The sequence below is a fragment of the Populus euphratica genome, unplaced genomic scaffold (genome assembly GCF_000495115.2).
Source record: "Populus euphratica unplaced genomic scaffold, PopEup_1.0 scaffold15.1, whole genome shotgun sequence".
Lineage (NCBI taxonomy): Eukaryota > Viridiplantae > Streptophyta > Magnoliopsida > Malpighiales > Salicaceae > Populus > Populus euphratica.
The window spans coordinates 1,547,355-1,567,767 of NW_011499874.1; the positions used below are offsets into that span (position 1 = coordinate 1,547,355).

At 32.0% G+C, this 20,413-nt stretch overlaps 1 protein-coding gene across 1 annotated transcript; it reads left to right on the forward strand.

Annotated features, from left to right (window-relative positions):
- The first annotated feature begins 2,976 nt into the window (after positions 1-2,976).
- LOC105128075 (splicing factor 3B subunit 2-like) lies at positions 2,977-10,036 on the forward strand. The gene is made up of 18 exons (XM_011029593.1): positions 2,977-3,321; positions 4,064-4,180; positions 4,300-4,425; positions 4,526-4,588; positions 4,703-4,810; positions 5,569-5,646; positions 6,648-6,740; positions 6,834-6,920; positions 7,515-7,616; positions 7,732-7,851; positions 7,962-8,024; positions 8,129-8,280; positions 8,596-8,677; positions 8,802-8,860; positions 8,968-9,013; positions 9,237-9,328; positions 9,411-9,480; positions 9,665-10,036. Exons 1-18 carry the CDS (start codon positions 3,094-3,096, stop codon positions 9,734-9,736), a joined length of 1,758 nt encoding a protein of 585 aa, XP_011027895.1. The 5' UTR covers positions 2,977-3,093; the 3' UTR covers positions 9,737-10,036.
- The last annotated feature ends 10,377 nt before the right edge of the window (positions 10,037-20,413 follow it).

A 20,413-nucleotide genomic window follows, 5' to 3' on the forward strand; every position in this document is an offset into this window, starting at 1 on the left:
TGAGTGTGTATTTTCATAGTATAAGATTCAATGTGGAAGATTGTTGTCAAACTGAGGGCCCTATTTTGCCTGTTTTTTCCATTGCAAGCAACGTCGAGGCAATCCAAAAAAGACAGATGAGTTGAACTTCTTTCTTGCCCGAAAGTCCTCTTCTAGTCGTAAGCAGCCAGCGATCTAATGACACGTGGAGTCAATAGAACTGCCCGGACTAGCAAATTGACTGGCCAACGGAGAATTTTCAATATTTAAGCCGTGTCCACCGTCGGTAGGAGATTTGATTATTCTCCGTGGTAGGTTTTACGGGGGAGTGCTCGCATCATTTGGAATTATTGTATGCAAATCAATTTTCCAAGAATTAGAAGAAATTAGTGAGTTTCAAGTTGGAAGGATACCATTGGTTTATTTTGCCTTGCTGACTTGTTGGGTTTATGATGGATAAAAAAAAACGATACGATATTTATGAATATAAGCTTGACGTGGTAAAAATATTGTTTAATTGGTGTTTGATTATAGAAAAGGAGGTCAAAAGAGGATTAAAAATGAAACTTCTTTTCACCTGCATGGATGAAAATAACGTTTTATTTTTAATTGTTTTTCCATAGGTAATATGTGAGGTTTTAGAAGTGTTTTTTTCCACTTTTGGAATAACTTTTTTAAATTTATTGTTGATTAAAATTTATTATATTATGGATTAGTATAGAGAATTTTTTTTTTTTAATCCTGGGTAAAAGCCAATGAACCATCTATTTAGAGTGGAATGATTTTTTGACAGAGTTTTTTTGAAAATTGATGTCCTAGTAAAACTATAATTATTAAAAATGATTATGCTAATAATATGTTTTTAGAAGAAAAAAGCTTTTTTGTTTTTGTTTGCCTTGCTGACTTGTTGGGTTTATGATTGAAAAAAAAAAAGATCCGATTTTAAAGAATATAAGCTTGATTAGGTAAAAATATTGTTTAATTGGTGTTTGATTATAGAAAAGGAGGTCAAAAGAGGATTAAAAATGAAACTTCTTTTCACCTGCATGGATGAAAATAACGTTTTATTTTTAATTGTTTTTCCATAGGTAATATGTGAGGTTTTAGAAGTGTTTTTTTCCACTTTTGGAATAACTTTTTTTAAGTAATTTCCCAGTAAATAAATAAAATAAATAAACAAATAAATATTTTATTGTTGATTCAAATTTATTATATTATGGATTAGTGCAGATTAATGATTTTTTTTATCCTTTGTAAAACCAATGGACTATCTATTTATATTGGAATGATTTTTTGACAGAGTTTATTTGTTATTATCAAATTAATTGGGAATAAAACAATCAACTCACCTTTTAAAAAAAAATGATTTATGTTGGTTTAGTTACCTTTGAATTTTGATGTAATGACTCAATGATAGAATTCCTTTTGAATTAGACACTAAATCGGATTCATAACAATCAAATCATATATGGAATTCAATTTATAATTTATTATAATTTTTATATTTAAAATAAAATACTAAATCATAAAATTATATTAAATTATATTATTTAAAATACTTGTAAAATTAAATTAAATTAAATTAACAATCTTAATTATTTTACCTTTAATTTATAGTTTTTTTTGTTAAAAAAATTTCCTTTACTAATATAAAAACAGAATCCAAAAATTATTTTGGTAAAATTATGGTAACGAACCTCAATGTGGTGTTTTGCAGTCAAAGGAACCATACACGGAGTAGGGACGATGGTAGTCTTAGGGAGGAGTGCTTGGGATTCTCAAAATTTTTGATATTTTTTTTAAAAAAATTTAATAATTTTTTTAGATTGTTATAATATATTAATGTTAAAAATAATTTTTTAAAAATAAAATAATTTTATTTTAATATATTTTTAAATAAAAAATAATTTAAACTATTACCATTATCATAACAAACCCCTAAACATGTAGAGAAATTTGCTCAACTTTTCATAACCATGGTAGTTGTTGAACAATATATTTAAATAGTGTTTAGAAATATAATAATATTATATTTTTTAATAATTTATTTTTTATATTTTTTAGAGGTTATAAAAAATAATTTTTTTAAAATAAAAAATATTATTTTTATATTTTTTAAATAAAAAATACTTTTAATTATAATTATTATCACTCTTAAATACCTTTTTAATAAATCATAACTACCTTGTTTGTTTCAATCAAAACAAAGAAAAGAGGAACGATGATCCAATACTAGCTTACGGGAGACAAAAGCCACTAATTTGACATTTTTTAAATGTGACAAAAACTATAAGCTTCGTGTGGAAACTTCTCTACCAGCATCTTGTTGATTAACCGAGGATGTAATCAGAAAATTGTAAAGATTATTTTTTTCAAGTTTTAATCAGAAAATTGTAAAGATTATTTTTTCAAGTTTTTTAGAAATATATTAACATAATATTTTTTTTTTTAAAAAAATTATTTTTAATATCATAATATCAAAATAATTTAAAATATAAAAAAATAATTTAAAATATAAAATATTTTTTTAAATACTTTTAAAATGTAAAAACAAAAATTTTTCTTATTGATTACAATATAATATAATATGCGTAATGTCGAGGAAAAACTATTCACAAGTTAGCATCTTTTCCTTATTGAAAAGTTCATAAAAATTATCATAATAAGCTGAATAATAATTTTTATTTGGAACTATATTAGTAAATCAGAAGGTTTTTCTTTTCAATTTGTTTTTACTGATTTTTTATTATTTGAATTTCATTTTAAATTTAAATTAATATATTTTAAATTTAATAAAATTTCAAACACAATTTAATATTCGGAATTGAATTCTATTCAAAGGAGAAACTAACACGTATACTCTTCGGAGTTTTCATGGATATCATCTTCCCGAAATGGTGCCACTGCGTTATTAAAAGGTCAAGGCCCGGTCCAAAAGCTCTGTGATCCAACCATTCCAGGCTCGGTCCTTTATACACCTTCCCTATCCTTAAATCTCCTCACTCCCTCACTCCTTTTCGACCCACCATCCCCACCCAAAAAAAAAAAAAAAACCCCGCCATTAAGCATAATCTGTTCTAGGTGTTCTTCTCGAGTTCAAGAACCTCACCAATCATGACCGTAGAGGCTCTGCCGTACCAAAACGGCGTCGTCTCCAACGGAGATCTAGCCTCCGCTAACCCTAACTCTACAAAGAAATCCAAAGTGAACGAACGTCGTCGTCGCAGACGCAAGCAGAAGAAGAATAAGTCCCACGCTGCTGATGCTTCCGCCAACGGATACGACAGCGACACCGCCAATGATGATGGCGATGATGCCAAGGAGAACGCCGATCCTCAACAGGTTCGTAGTCTAGTTGTAGGGTTTTTCTTTTGTTGATAATGCTATTGTGGCGCTCTATTTGTTTGAGTAATTGGATAATTTGAGGTAGTTTAGTTGATTTTGTGGTGTGAATTGGTTGTTATTGCTGTCTAAATTTGTGAAATTAGGGTTTTGCACTCAATAATTGAGATGAGACTTTAGGGTTTAGCTTTTGGTACTTTAGTTGATTTTAAGCTAGGGTTTTATATCCTATGTTGGCATGATGTACCGGTGATGCTGCTCTCTTTGTATTAGTTTTTTTGAGCATACATTTATCAGAGGGAAAACCCTGCTAGTAATTATTAGGAATTTATAGCACTGTTTGTGGTGTTTTCGGTAAATAATCGACGATAGAATGTGTGAAACTGATTTTGATGTTCCTTGAAAACAGTAAATACCAATTTAATCAATTGGGAGAAAAATTGGAGTTTATAATCTGTTCCTGTGCTGCCTTTTCTTTCTCTTGATTGCTTCTTGTACTTAGAAGTGTAATCAAGTTGCACTCTGAGGTTCACTTCATTGTTTGTTTGGCTGTTCTTTGTATAATTAGATGGACTTTCTTTGTATAAATGTCATCTTTGTGATTGCTCAGTTAATTTAGAGAAGAATTAGATTTGAATTTGTAGTGATTCTATGTGTTTTTGTGTTGATTTAATTGCAAAAAATGCAAGTTATATTGTATAGATTTTAACTTGGCAACTTCTTATGTCGTCCAAACTTGCAGATCGTTGACCAAGTTGTAATTGAGTATGTCCCAGAAAAGGCAGAGTTAGAAGAAGGCATGGATGAGTTCAGGAATATCTTTGAGAAGTTCAATCTCCTTCAAAGTGCTGGTTCTGAGGTAAAAGGATTAGTTTTTATTTTATTTTATTTTCTTTTTGCTTGACAAATCTGTGCATTACTGTTTCATTTTTCCCCTTAAGCAGTTTTTTGAATCCCATGTACTTTTATTTTAAATAGGAGAATGATAAAAAGGATGAATCAGTCCAAAATGTGGAAGCCAAAAAGAAAGCTGACTCAGATTCAGAAGAGGAAGAACAAGAAAATGAACAAAAGGAGAAAGGCGTGTCGAACAAGAAGAAAAAGGTTTGCTTTTCTCATGGTGCTTTATTATTGTCGTTGGTATTATTGCATTGATAGAATGAATAATGGCTGTTCCACTACTGAATGGTGTTTTGATTTTCAGCTTCAACGACGGATGAAAATTGCCAATTTGAAACAGATATGCTCCAGGCCAGATGTTGTAGAGGTACATTGGTGTTTAATGTTTCAGTGGTTTATTATTTTTCATCTTGTGTTTGGTTATCATATAATATATGCCATCATTAATGCTTGGTTATTCATTAAATTATTTGGTTTACAGGTCTGGGATGCAACTTCTGCAGACCCGAAGCTTTTAGTGTTTTTGAAGTCATACAGAAATACTGTTCCTGTCCCTAGACATTGGTGCCAGAAAAGGAAGTTTTTGCAGGTTAGTGGATCTTGTAAAAAGAACTCTATGGGTTAAAATATGCATGATAAAAGGGCATAGTATCATGAGAGGTTTAGGGATGGGGTGAGGAAAGATAACACTCGATGAGGCTTCTCTTATTTGTATATATGTGGTTCTTGCAGGGGAGCGGCTGTGACAATCATGGAGCCCAGACTTGTATGTGTTTGGCAAAGGGGACCCTTAAGTGTTATCTCTTTAACATATTTTCTAGTGTGAATGGGGAGTTAGATATTATATGAACTGTAATTTCTTGCAAGACCAGGCAGCAGGACATTCCTGATTCTCAGTTTGGTCAAGCTTTCTTTCCTTCAAACCTCGATTTTAAAATTTGAACTCCTTTTAATTTTTTATCAACCAACTGGTTGCTCCTTTATGTCACTGGAAACTCATAACACATAATAACCAAAGGGAGTGCTCCTGCTGCTTGATCTGCAACATAATATGATTGTTTGTATGTTGCTTGTGTTGGGAAACTTTATTTTTCTTGTAAAATTTTACTTTTGTATGCTACACAATGGTTTTTTTTTTTTTAATAACTAATGAGGTTCTAATTCATATATTTTGAATTTTCAGTTGCCTTTCCATTGTGCTTAATGCTGGTGTTAGATTCATTTAATCAAATATATTTAATTTATTTAGTTTTTAGCTTGAAGTGACTTGAACTGGATGTCAAATTATGCTGATAGAACTTATTTTTCTGAAGCTGGTATCTCATCGAGTTTCTATTTGTTTTGCAGGGTAAGCGTGGTATTGAGAAGCAACCTTTTCAGCTTCCTGATTTTATTGCTGCAACAGGAATTGAGAAAATCAGACAGGTAACTTCATTGCTATGAGCTCTTCACAATCATAATTCTGCAGTTAAATTTCACATGCTCATGCTTGTCATGACAGAATTCTTTCATTGGCTCTCTGATTTCCTCTTAATGCTTGTTCAAATGATCTGTTTTTTGCATAATACCGGGATGGTCTTTTGATGCTATGAGTTTTTCACTTGATCATGCTTGTCATGATGACGAATAATCATTGCTGCTTGCTTTTCTGCTCATTTACTTGTTTTATTGTCAGAAAAAAGAATTCTTTCTTTGGAATTTTGATCACCAATGCTTGTTCAAGTTATACCTGGGTGTTCCATAATACCACGATAGTGTTTTGATATATATTTTTTTCACTCAAATTTAACAATTAAAAAGATATTCAGCAAATCAATGGTATTTTCACCCTCTCCCGCTCTAATTTTTTATCTTTATTTTTTTCACTTGTGTCCATTGGATATTGAACAAGAATATTCCATTGGAGATTAAACAAGAATATTCAATTTTATCAACTGATGTATTATTGCTCATCTTGTTGAATGGCGTGAGTGATGCCAGCCATGGGTAGTGTTGATTTGATTTTGATATTTCTTGCTGCCTTTGAGATTTCCTGATTTCACTGTCTGTTTTTCAAATAGAATACATGACAATATTATTTCCAAATTAACTCTTGCTATTGATTAATAGCTTAGTAATATTCATGTAAAATAGAAGTTGAGCCACTTAATGCAGGACTAACAGAGAATTCTGCAATTACATGAATTTTGGAATTTTAATTATTGCAGAGGGAATCTATTGAATATGCCATCTTTGAACATTATTGCTATTGAATTTTCATTTCTTTCCTATTTTATCTCATTGTCGTGGATTTGAAGAGCCCTAGTTTCTTGTGGAGTCAAGAAGAATCCCTCGTGGACTTCAAGGGTTTGCCCTGCTGGATTTTAGGTTCTTAATCCCTCTTCTCATTCTACAGCAATTGTTAATCACCTTTCTTTTTTGTGCAGGCTTACATTGAAAAGGAAGACAGTAAGAAGTTAAAACAAAAGCAACGTGAGCGTATGCAACCAAAGATGGGGAAAATGGATATTGACTATCAGGTTTATTGCATTTATATGTTTCCTTTTCATTTTAGGAGCTTGCAATGTTTCTCTGCCCATCTTTTTTATTTTGTTTATACTTTTGTTTGTTAGGTTCTCCACGATGCCTTTTTCAAGTATCAAACAAAGCCAAAGCTGACCACACATGGTGACCTATATCACGAGGGGAAAGAATTTGAGGTATGGTTTTTTATTTTTTGTTGTTACCATGCTTCTTTTACACTTGCATGTTTCTTTTCCATGTTAAAAAATCAGATCTCTATATACTTAATATTTTTTTTTTGTTGATACTAGAGATGTTAAATGTTAAACTACAGGAAGAGAATCTTCTACTTCAAGTAGATGAAGGAAATGTTATGAAGCTCTATAACCACTTCTTGCTGTTGATATATCTGCAGAATGAAAGTTTTTCTAGGTTATATGAATTTGGCTTTTGAAGAACTTCGTGCATAAACAATAAAATTTGATAGATTTCTTTTTCCTTTTGTTTTTGTTTTTGTTTTTGTTTTTTTGAGAGGGGGGGGGTGTCAATCATTAATAACTCATTGCTTACAGAAGAAGTGCAGCTATCCAGGGGCCATATCTTGGCTAAAATTCAACCTTCTTGTTTCGATGCAGCAGTTATAGTTGTTATCTTAGAAGAAAAAGTGAGAAGACATGATAAAATTTCATCATTTTATGGGCTTAAGGTTGCTCCAAAATAATGAAAATGTTTGGGGTGGCATTTATATAATATATTCCACTTGTGATTCCAAATTTTCTTCTGATGTGCAGGTAAAACTTAGGGAGATGAAGCCTGGCAGTCTTTCTCAAGAGCTTAAAGAATCTCTTGGTATGCCAGAGGGTGCTCCTCCTCCCTGGCTTATTAATATGCAGGTCAGATTGGCTGACATCTTGTACTTGTTGTTGAAGTCCACTGCTTCTTTGTAGTTGTACTCATCACTCTTTACCCATATTTTTAATTTTATATTGATGGTGATTTCTCTTCTAGAGATATGGCCCCCCTCCATCGTATCCACATCTAAAAATTCCTGGACTTAATGCTCCTATTCCTCCTGGAGCTAGCTTTGGATATCATGCTGGTGGCTGGGGCAAGCCTCCTGTTGATGAAGTAAGCTGTTTGTCTGGTTAAAACATGTAAATCTTTCATATTATGTTCTTTTCTGTCGCACCCTGATATTATTTCAATGCGTAACGCATTTACTTGTGTATTGTGAATAGTATGGACGCCCTTTATATGGAGATGTTTTTGGGGTCCAGATACAAGATCAGCCCAACTATGAGGTACTTTCTATAATTAGGGTCTCCTTTGTAATTTGGATCATCATGCATTTCTTCTAGTGTATGATTTGTTACTGTTTATAATATCTATTGGATCTCCAATTCAGGAGGAGCCAGTTGACAAGACCAAGCATTGGGGTGATTTGGAGGAAGAGGAAGAAGAAGAGGAGGAGGAGGAGGATGAGGAGGAGGAAGAGGAGGAGCAGCTTGATGAAGAGGAGGGGGAGGATGGTGCTCAATCTGTTGATAGCCTTTCAAGGTATTGGATTGAATTCTTCACTTCTCGATGTTTATTAGTGCATGCATCTTGCAATCATGTCCATTGTTAATCAAGGTTATTGTGTCCTTAAGCATGATTCTGCCATTGATTCCTTGTATGTGTGTAATTGTTCCTTTTAGCACGTAGTTGTTCCTTTTACATGTGTTGTTGTTTAGTTTGTTGATCAAGACTTGGAGACTGTGTGCCTTTGCAATCCTATGGCTGAACATTCCTTTTAAGTGCACAGTTTTGTTAAAGTCCACATAGCTATACATGATTTTGTTAAGTGAATAGACTTTGTTTTCCATTATGCAGCACGCCAACTGGAGTCGAGACTCCTGATGTTATCGACCTTCGTAAGCAACAGAGAAAGGAACCTGAGAGGCCTCTATATCAAGTAAGTCCCACCATTCAAAATTGCACTGGTTTCATCGAGTTTATACCTCAATGTATTTTTAGCATTTTGCCTATTGTGTTCTGATATTATTACTACCGCTATTCTGTTTTTGCCTATCTTCAAGGTCCTTGAAGAAAAGCAAGAGAAGATTGCTGCTGGGACTTTACTTGGAACAACACACACGTATGCAATCTGCTACTTGGAAAACTCGTCTTTTTTTTTTTCCTTTCTTTTTGAGAGTCTGTCATCTTGTTCAATGTTCTCATTCTTCAACTTGATTCTGCTTTCAGATACGTGGTTAACACGGGCACCCAGGACAAGGCAGCAGCCAAAAGGGTAAAAAATACACCTGGGATTGTGTTGGCCTTTTCTATTTGAAGCCACTTAAATTTAGCGACATAAAATGTTCAAATAAAAAAAACCAGGCTTTAAAGAATCTGTTTTGATTATGCATCTAAGCTGAGAAATCTTATTTCTGTAACCTAATCAATGATTTTTGTTTTCTTTGCACAAAAGTAAGAATTAACATGTATCAATCTTGTCAATATTATTTATGCAGGTTGATCTGCTTAGAGGTCAGAAAACAGATAGAGTTGATGTCACTCTACTACCCGAAGAATTGGAAGTTATGGATAATGTTTTACCTTCGAAGTAAGTGGACCCAGTGTAAATGCTTGTCATCTATTCATGAATGGACTGCAAAATCGTTTTCTTACTTTGGTTAATTTGATAGATACGAGGAAGCAAGAGAGGAGGAGAAGCTGCGTAGTCAGCGAAAGTATTTCAGTGACATGGTTGCAGAGGTGCTCATTTTACTTGTTTATCAAATTAATGATATGGTATTTTTTTTTTTTTTTAAGTTTTGGATAACCAAGATATGACGTATTGGAGTTGGCCGGCGAGACCTCTCATTCCAGGCATGCCAAAGGGCACCGCCCCATTAATGAATTCTGACATTGAAATCTTTACTGTTTATTCTCTTTGCAGAATGAGAAGAAGAGGAAGCGGAAGATGCAGGACAAGGATGGGAAATCGAAGAAAAAGGACTTCAAATTCTAAGGTGGTCATGTCCAAGGCTATTAGAAATGGAGGTCAAGAGTCTCTATAGAATTACAGCATTTTGTTGTTAATTCTTGAATGACGAATGATTTCACGAATTCTGTGCATAGCTTTGTTGTATGGTCTTGAAAACAATAAAATATTAAGTGCCAGCAGCGGCTCTGGTTTTCCAAAGCTATCAGTTTTTGTCGTGTGCCGTGTCTAGGTTCTGGAGGTGCATTAGCATTTCTCAATTAAAATTGCTCGAGACATGTCAGTAAACAGGAATCTCTCTAAATGAAACTGCAACATTTCGTGTGGCATTGAGTTTCTTATTGCAGAATCAAGTGGCTTTTTCCATGGAATCTCTTAAGAGGAGAGGACAAATGGAAGAGCTTCGGGGGCCAAAACCAGGGGAACAAGCGATCCGAGATTTGGGATTTGATTGTTGTCTTCACGCAAGGAAAAAGGTTTCCGTGCTATAGTGACCGAGTCAAAGTTTATAGCGTGATCCACGTCGTCATCCTCCATGATAGCTGTTAGCTACTTCCCGAGTAAGCAACGAGGGGGCAGGGCTTTTTCACGTTCATTTCGTTCGTCAAATTTATAAATAAATTCATGGAACTCAAACGCCTCTCGGATTCTAAAATAGCATAGTGGCTCGAGGCCCGGGTCGCAGTCGGTGGCATCCAAGTTAATTAAAATAAAAATGTTGTTTTAAATATTTTAAAAAAGTCAACAATGGTTTTCATAGTCAGGTATCATGTTATAGATTGACTTGTCAGGTGGATGAATTAATTGGACCAGCTATCAAATAATGTGGTTTTAATTCAATGACTGTGCTAAAATGTCATAGTCGTCAGCTCTACTGATATAGATCATGGATACGTATTCTAAGTAATTGGGAAGAAAGTTTAGCTCGATGTCCAAAAGGAAATCTACCTAGATATTTTTGGTTTCTTCCTCAGGCACCACTTGACTTGGGACACAATCCCATGTAAGGAATTTGAAATGTCATAAAATCCATGATTCAGGGAAAGACGAAGAAGGTGTGTGTGTGTGTGTGAATGATAAACATTGTACTACATATAGCCTTGTGGCTATACCTAATATTTGACACTTCATACAAGAGGAAAATAGCGACAGCAAGTACGGGACCCACCTGCTTTGACACTAAGTATTCTCTGTGATCAAATAATCTATTATTGGGTGCTTGTCCAGTGTCACAAAAATCTAATCTCTTAGCTAGACGTGCATGCGACATGGCTGCTCGCTCGTTAATAATATTCCTTTTCTCGCCCCCCCTCTAGGCTGACGAACATGGACCCACCGCCACCACAGCAATTCATAGCCCACATTTGGAACGAGATGACTGGCTAGCAATTTCATGAACAAGAATCATGCATCTCAGTCGCCAGGGTGATTCTATGTAAGGATATTTTGAGGACAACAGGGTCCTCGTGTGCTTTCCACTAAAACTGGTCATTTTCTGATTTTTGTTTTTGTAGGTGGAACCCTTGATTTGAAGCATCTTTCTTGACACAAGTTTGATGGATTTTTGAGCTTCCGTCTTTCTTTCTTATCTTCATCAGCTTGCAAAGACTTGTTAATGGTTGAGCTCAAATAATTGGATTCTGCTCTTTAACTTGATCTGAATGTTCCAAATGTTGCAGTGAATATTCCTTTTAATTCAAGTTGTCAATTTGCTAGCTTCTGGATACGATGGTGACCTATGTATGGAAAGAAATCACCCTGCAGCATGACCTAACTTCTGGGTGTGCAAGTAACTAAGGATTGATACTTACACCGCCCCCGTAAGAACTAAAATGCTACTTGTCAATACCTTGGTTAGGTTTCTATCGCAAATAACTTAGAATAGTCCAATATTCTTCATAAAGTTGATGGATATTCTCTATTCATCTTGAGTTGTTTCTCAGCAACTCCTGCTTTCTGATAAAACCTTCAGTCCTGCCAAATACCCCCACTAAGAATTAATCATTGGCGAGATAGAATTCATTATCATCAACTGAATTATCATGTTCAAAGTTAATCTAGAATGGGAAAAGCTTAACAAAACACATACATTTAGGAATTCTGATGAGGTTAGAGCTGTTGTGGCTGTTAGCTACTTTTGGATTTTATGGATTAGTTGGTTCTTCTATGGAAGCAATCAAAAACTTCATAACTGACTACAGCAGCACATAGTTCAAGGAATGCATGCATGTATAAAGACAATTGCATATCAATTTGGTTCATGTTTTCTTTTATTCATCATGAGAACCTTTGTTGACTTGTTCTTTCAAAGTTGCAGCACTCCATATCAGTTCTTTAACCATGGATTTTTCATCTTACATCTTATGATCATTATATATGACCCGTTTTGTACAAATCGTGTACAGACATTATCATTGATCAGCTGATGAATGTAAGACGCTAATGCTAGTTTTTGAAACTAGGCATTTTCAGAATTATGATTGTGACAAAACGTGGTTTCAAACTCCCCCCCCGCCCCACCTGACCATGCTACTTAACAGACCTTAACCATAATGTCACACCTGACTGTCAAATTAGCACTTATAATCATGCATGCACTACTTTCCATGATTGTATAGGATGATGGGTCATAACCCATGATGTAACATCAAGATTTTATAATTCCAAAAAATGAAGCTAAGCGAATTGAATATTCAAACACACCAACCTTGAGAATCCATGCTCCAACCTGGAATAGCACGAGTGGTCCAAGCGTGAAGGCCCCTCATCACCCCCCCTCAATGCCGCAGCAACACGTCCAATTACAACCTTTGGATCATCAGATTTCACATCAACACTCTCATATATTAAATTTGTTAATGACAATGATACGAATCCATTTCTTAATGTTAGAGCCACCGAGCATTTGCACGCGATGGTGATAGATATAATATAGATTTTTCATCATCAAAGTATTTCTCGTTCGAATTCGCTTTCATACATCAAGATTAAATCTTTAACTAAATTCGTAATAATTAAGCTATTCACAATAAACGTTGATGCAATCACAGAATAACTTCTTTATCGTGAAATCCCTTAGAATTCATACTTTGAACGACACCAAATTAGCATAATATTCACGTCAAGCCTCTCAAGGGCAGGTAGTTTAACACTTCAAATTGTGATGAGTTCTTGGTATGATTAGTCAAAATGAGCTAGTAGTAATTGATAATTAAACTAAACAGGAGACTAAATGTGTTATAATAGTTTTCAGTAGACTCATATTGACTATGATTACTTATGAAGCTAGCTAATGAGTGTCGCTTTCTGAGTTCGACAGACATTCGGTTTTGTCCTTTATGATAATGTGAAAATGCCCATACAAAGTCACTTTACCTAACCAACCGACCATGTTTGATTTCTGTATCTTCACATTCCCTTAATAATTAAGATTTGATTTAAATTGTTTAAGCTTAAACTTACTAATAATTTATGCACTGTTCGTGGCTCAATCATATACATGTGCCTAGCTAGCTCTCGTGGTCCTAATTTGTATGCGAGAGCCAACTAGCTAGAAATAACCCTCTCATTTCCTTTGCCACACATCCTCTATATTCATTTAAAAAAACATCTTCATCTCCCAAAAGCATCATTGAAATTCTATTTCCATGAGACTATTTGATTGGAAAAACTCCAATAAAAATAAAATCCATACATTAACCGACCATTAATTCTTTTTATCAGATTCAAAAGATAGAAAAATAGGTTAAGAAACACTACTTGGCGTGAAATTATAAAATCTTGATTCAAGCAAATCATGGTCAATGAACTTTCGGTTCTTTTAGATTAATGGGGCTATAACTCGTCCTGCCGTAACAAGTCAATTTCCAAATTAAGCTATAAATTTTCTTGTATGGATTGATCCAACAACTCGATCATGACTAGTAAGTGCTAACTGGTGTTCTTCATCATGATTACCAGCTGCATGTTATGATGTCTCTGTCCTATCCTTACTACATCAATCTAGCTAGCTCTATCTATTGGCTAATTAGAGCATGGCTCATGTTGGTGTAAAACATGAAAAGTACTTGTCTGATTGCAACCTCCCTGATTTTGGCAAGGAACATTGTAAAAGCAAGAAGAAATTAAGCTCCTCCTCCTCCTCCTGGAAGCCATGAGAAAAGAGAGGGGAGAGTCAAGCAGAAAACACACATGGGGGCAGGCTACACGTGCATATGAAGCTAGCCACCACAAACACCAACGTATAACATGGAGTAATCACATGCATTGGGAGGCCCATCGACAACTTCTTTGAGGTGGTCTCCCACCGGAAATCACGTGTGCCCGGTTTGTATTTTACGCCACCAGTCCCTCCAATAATCGGCCTTACTCAAGTAATAATATTTATCTTATCTGTGAAGAAAATCTTAATCTTAATATACATTATCGTCATTATTAACTTGATTTTTCTACTTAATAACTTTATTATATTTAAATATTTCTTAAACATTATAAAACTAACTAAATTTAAAAATTATAGACTTGATTGAATTGTTAGAAAATAATAAAAATCATATCCTAGAACCTTATTTAACAGCTTAAATTTTTAGATGAGATAGTTTTTTGATATGATATCAGAGTCTTGATGACCAAATGGTCACGAGTTCGAATCTCACCATCCCTATTTATTTGATAAAAAATATTAAGTATAAGATAATGTGGATCTGTATAAATTTCAAGTCCAAAGGGCTTTCACTTGAAAGGGTGTGTTAGAGAATAATATAAATCATATCCTGAAACCTCATCTAACAGCTTAAATTTTTAGGTATGATGGTTCTTTGATACGAATTGTATGTTTTATGGGCCATCTCTAAACTTGTATAGTCAATTATTATCTCTATTTATGACTTGATGACTTGATGTCTATTTTTTTTTAATACTTGTATCATTTTGGATTTAAATTCAAAAGAAAATTATAAAAACTTCTTATAAATATATGAATAACTTTAATTATGGTTTGTTCGAGCAAAAATTTATATAATTTTGAGGTGCTATTAACATGTTTTCTAGTAAAAAAAAAATTAAATTATATGAAAGCTGACCTAATGTGACATAGTCAATTATCCAAGTTAAAAAACAACTCTAATAATTGGTGACATAGTTCTTTCTAGTAATCAATTTAAAATTGACCAAGCATATGCAACAACAATAATAGAGGATATATCTTTTATTTTCTGTTGTCTTAGTTCTGCTTGCACCCAAGGTTGAAGTCTAGACATGGAGTTGAATAACTTATCCTCATCGGATATATTCTTAATATCGAGAATCAAAGAAATAAAAGATTTAATATTTTTATGAACTAACTTTTAATGTTTGAGTCTTTTTAATTCCTCCTGTGCAATTTAGGATGTGTTGTTTAAAAAGAACTGCTCTTTCAGCTCTTACTTAAGACGATACCACGTCTCAATCTTGGGACGTCCAGCACTTGAGTCCTCTTTGGTTCTCGTTCTCTACCAAAGTTTAGCATCATTTCTAAGATACATCACAGTAAAATTTACTGTTTTAGTCACGCTAATCTTTATAACACTAAAGTATTGCTTCATGTCCTATAAAATTTTTTTCAAGTTCATTGTAACGTGTTGCCCTACTAAAAGATTTCGGTTCAAACATTTTAAGTGTAGATATACTTATCACACTAGAAGTGTTTGCTATTGTCCGTTTCAAAATGACGATAGTTTCTTTAGTAGCTTTCAATTGTTCACTAGATTATGCTATAAGAGAAATGTACAAACTTTTATCCTTTTCAATGCTTTTCAATGCTTTCCATAGTTTCCTTCAATTTATCAATGATAGAGCATTCTTCACACTTCTTCCTCTAACCCTATCAAAGTCTCAAGACACTTCTCGAATAGCTTTCATGACTTTTGGTTGCACAATCTTAGAATGAACCATACTTTGATACTACTTGTCACAAGGTTAAATTTTTCACCCTAAAATTCAAAATTTAGTCTCATATGGTAGTTTAGTCCCTACTAGACTTTGTGTTTTACTCATATAAAGAAGTTTTAACAACGGCCTTTTTGTAAGCAAATAATCAGCAGAAGTAAATAATCTTAAAGTACACAACAAATACATGAAAATCTCCCGACCATTATTAATCTCGTTAACAAAGGAGATTGCATGCTATAGATTGATGAAAGTAAAAATAAAATCAAGATGATATGTTTTTTAAAATATTGAAATGACAACATATTGGATCCACTAGATTTACTCGGATAGACTTATATTAACCTGCCAAATCTCTAACCCAAGACATGAGACCCTGATAACACTATAGAAAATGAATAATTTTTTTTATTAAGCTCAATTCTCAATTAACCAAATATTCAAGGATGAAATTAAAAATAAAATTTAATTATAAATATATGTTGAGTCAATCGGGTTAGCCTACTAATCATTGAATCCAATATTGAATCCAATATTGAAAGATAAAATAAAAAAAATAAATTAAAAAACACATGAAAAAACCACTCGAGTCAATCAACCAAACTCGTGGCCCGTTTCATGAGATCGAAATAGCCCTATAGAAAACCAACCAAAATAAATTATAAAGCCTAATTCTCAATTAACCCAATATTAAAGGATGAAAGTAAAAACAAATAAAAAATAAAAAAAGAACAAAAAAACCTTGAGGCAATTAGGCTAAATAAAAAAGATTATGAAGCATAATTTTTAATCAAACTAATATTGAATGGTTGAATTAAATAAATAAATAAATAAATATCTCGAGTAAACCTATGTTAACTTATCAAACTCAGATTATAAGATCATGATAAATCCATGAAAGAACATGAAAAAAATATGAAGTCAATTCTCAATTAATCACCTAATCAATTTAATATTGAAGAATAAAATTAAAAAAGATAAAAAAAAACCTAGCCAACTTATAAAAATCGTGATCCAAATTATAAGAGCGTATAACCTTATAGAAAGTAATTAAAAAAATAAAATGAAAATTTTAATCAATCCAACGTTGAATGATGAAATTAAAAAAATCAATTAAAAAAATAATAATAAAGCCATGAATTAATCCGGGTTAACTTATTAAATCTGAGTTATAAAATCAAGATAATTTCATAAAAAATAAAAAAAAATTATGAAATCCAATACCTATTAAACCTAATATTAAAAAATAAAATTAAAAAAATTAAAAATATCAAATTATAAAAGACAAACGTACTTGAGTGTTATTATTACAGTGAAATGTTAATAGTTTGATATCATAAAACTATAGAATAAAGTGGTATTATAATTTTTTTTTTTTTTTACAGTGGTGGAAATTGTTTTATTAAAATTTTTTTTATTTAAAAATAAGTTAAAATAATAAAAAATTAATTTAATATTTTGTTAAACTAAAAATATTTTAATAAAATTCTAAACACAAAATCAAATGGTGACAAATTGAATACTAAAAGACCGCACAACAGCAGTGTCTTGTCATCCCTTTCCATTCAATTTTACCAACACTATTACTGTGCCTTAGCTTAGTTTACCCGCCCGCGAAGACTTCTTAATTAAGGAATAGCGTCTAGTACATGGTACCATGAAACGACGTCCTCTTTACACCTCATGCATTCGTAGGTCGCCCCGATCTAGATTTTTTAATACTTGTATCATTTTGGATTTAAATTCAAAAAGAAATTATAAAAACTTCTTATAAATATATCAATAACTTTAATTATGGTTTGTTTGAGTAAAATTTTATATAATTTGGAGGTGCTATTAACATGATTTTTAGTAAAAAAAAATTAAATTATATGAAAAATGACCTGATGTGACATAGTCAACTATCCAAGTTAAAAAAACAACTCTAATAATTGGTCACATAGTTCTTTCTAGTAATCAATTTAAAATTGACCAGGTATATAAACAACAATAGCAGAAGATATATCTTTTATTTTCTGTTGTCTTAGTTCTGCTTGCACCCAAGGTTGAAGTCTAGACATGGAGTTGAATAACTTATCCTCCTCGAATATATTCTCAATATCGAAAATCAAAGAACTGAAAGATTTAATATTTTTATGAACTGACTTTTAATGTTTGAGCCTTTTCAATTCCTCCTATGCAATCTAAGATGTGTTGTTTAAAAAGAACTGCTCCTTCAGCTCTTACTTAAGACGATACCATGTCTCAATCTTGGGACGTCCAACACTTGAGTCCTCTTTGGTTCTTATTCTTTATCAAAGTTTAGCATCACCTCTAAGATACATCACAATAAGATTTATTTTTTCAGTCACGCTAATCTTTACAACACTAAAGTATTGCTTCATGTCCCATAAAAAATTTTTCAAGTTCATTGTAACTTGTTGCCCTACTGAAAGATTTCGGTTCAAACACTTTAAGTGTAGATGTACTTATCACACTATAAGTGTTTGCTATTGTCCGTTTCAAAATGACGATAGTTTCTTTGGTAGCTTTCAATTGTTCACTAGATTCTGCTATAAGAGAAATATACAAACTTTTATCCTTTTCAATGCTTTCCATAGTTTCCTTCAATTTATCAATGATAGAGCATTCTTCACACTTCTTCCTCTAACCTTATCAAAGTTTCAAGACACTTCTCGAATAGCTTTCATGACTTTTGGTTGCACAATCTTAAAATGAACCATACTTTGATACTACTTGTTATAAGGTTAAATTTTTCACCCTAAAATTCAAAATTTAGTCTTATATGGTAGTTTAATCCCTACTAGACTTTGTGTTTCACTCATATAAAGAAGTTTTAACAATTGCTTTTTTGTAAGCAAATAATCAAAAGAAGTAAATAATCTTAAAGTACACAACAAATACATGAAAATCTCACGACTATTATTAATCTCGTTAACAAAGGATTTACACAATACAATTTTATGTGATATGCAAAAAGATTGCATGCTATAGATTGATGAAAGTAAAAATAAAATCAAGATGATATGTTTTTTAAAATATTGAAATGACAACATATTGGATCCACTAGATTTACTCGGATAGGCTTATATTAACCTGTCAAATCTCTAACCCAAGACATGAGACCCTGATAACACTATAGAAAATAAATAATTTTTTTTATTAAGCTCAATTCTCAATTAACCAAATATTCAAGGATGAAATTAAAAATAAAATTTAATTATAAATATATGTTGAGTCAATCGGGTTAACCTACTAATCCCGAGTCATAAGATCTAGATAATCACATAGAAAGAAAATTAAAATAAATTATGAAGCTCAATTCTCATTAAATCCAATATTAAAAGATAAAATAAAAAAAATCAATTAAAAAACACATGAAAAAACCACTCGAGTCAATCAATCAAACTCGTGCCCGTTTCATAAGATCGAAATAGCCCTATAGAAAACCAACCAAAATAAATTATGAAACCTAATTTTCAATTAACCCAATATTAAAAGATGAAAGTAAAAAAACTAAAAAAATAAAAAAAAAACAAAAAAACCTTGCGGCAATTAGGCTAAATAAAAAAAATTATAAAGCATAATTTTTAATTAAACTAATATTGAATGGTTGAATTGAATAAATAAATAAATAAATAAATATCTCGAGTAAACCTATGTTAACTTATCAAACTCAGATTATAAGATCGTGATAAATCCATGAAAAAAAAATGAAGTCAATTCTTAATCAATCACCTAATCAATTCAATATTGAAGGATAAAATTAAAAAAGATAATAAAAAAAATCTAGCCAACTTAGCTGACCTATAAAAATCGCGATCCAAATCATAAGAGCGTATAACCTTATAGACATTAATTAAAAAAATAAAATCAAAATTTTAATCAATCCAACTTTGAAGAATGAAATTAAAAAAAGTCAATTAAAAAATAATAAAAAATCCATAAATTAATTCGGGTTAACTTGTTAAACCCGAGTTATAAGATCAAGATAATTCTATAAAAAATAAAAAAAAATATGAAATTCATACCTATTAAATCTAATATTAAAAAATAAAAATATCAAATTATAAAAGACAAACGTACTTAAGTGTTATTATTACAGTGAAATGTTAATAGTTTGATATTATAAAATTGTAGAATAAAATGATATTGTAACAAAAAATAATTTTTTTTATGGTGGTGGAAATTTTTTTATTAAAATTTTTTTTATTTAAAAATAAGTTAAAATAATAAAAAATTAATTTAATATTTTGTTAAACTAAAAATATTTTAATAAAATTCTAAACACAAAATCAAATGGTGACAAATTGAATACTAAAAGACCGCACAACAGCAGTGTCTTGTCATCCCTTTCCATTCAATTTTACCAACACTATTACTGTGCCTTAGCTTAGTTTACCCGCCCGCGAAGACTTCTTAATTAAGGAATAGCGTCTAGTACATGGTACCATGAAACGACGTCCTCTTTACACCTCATGCATTCGTAGGTCGCCCCGATCTAGGGTGGCTGAACATCCACGTGTAAGAAACTCGCCACCACCTTAAGGACCAAGACATCCATGTGTAAGAAACCCGTCACGACCTTAAGGCTAAGAAAATGCATAGTTATTAAACCCCACAAAGGGTTTACTTCAGTAAAGGAGTCAAAAAAATAAAATTTTTTAATATATATATATATAGCGCTCACAAGTAGAAAAGTTAAAAAAATTCATGCTCTCACAAGTAGAAAAGTTAAAAAAATTCATGTAAAGATAGATTATAAAAAAAATACATTAA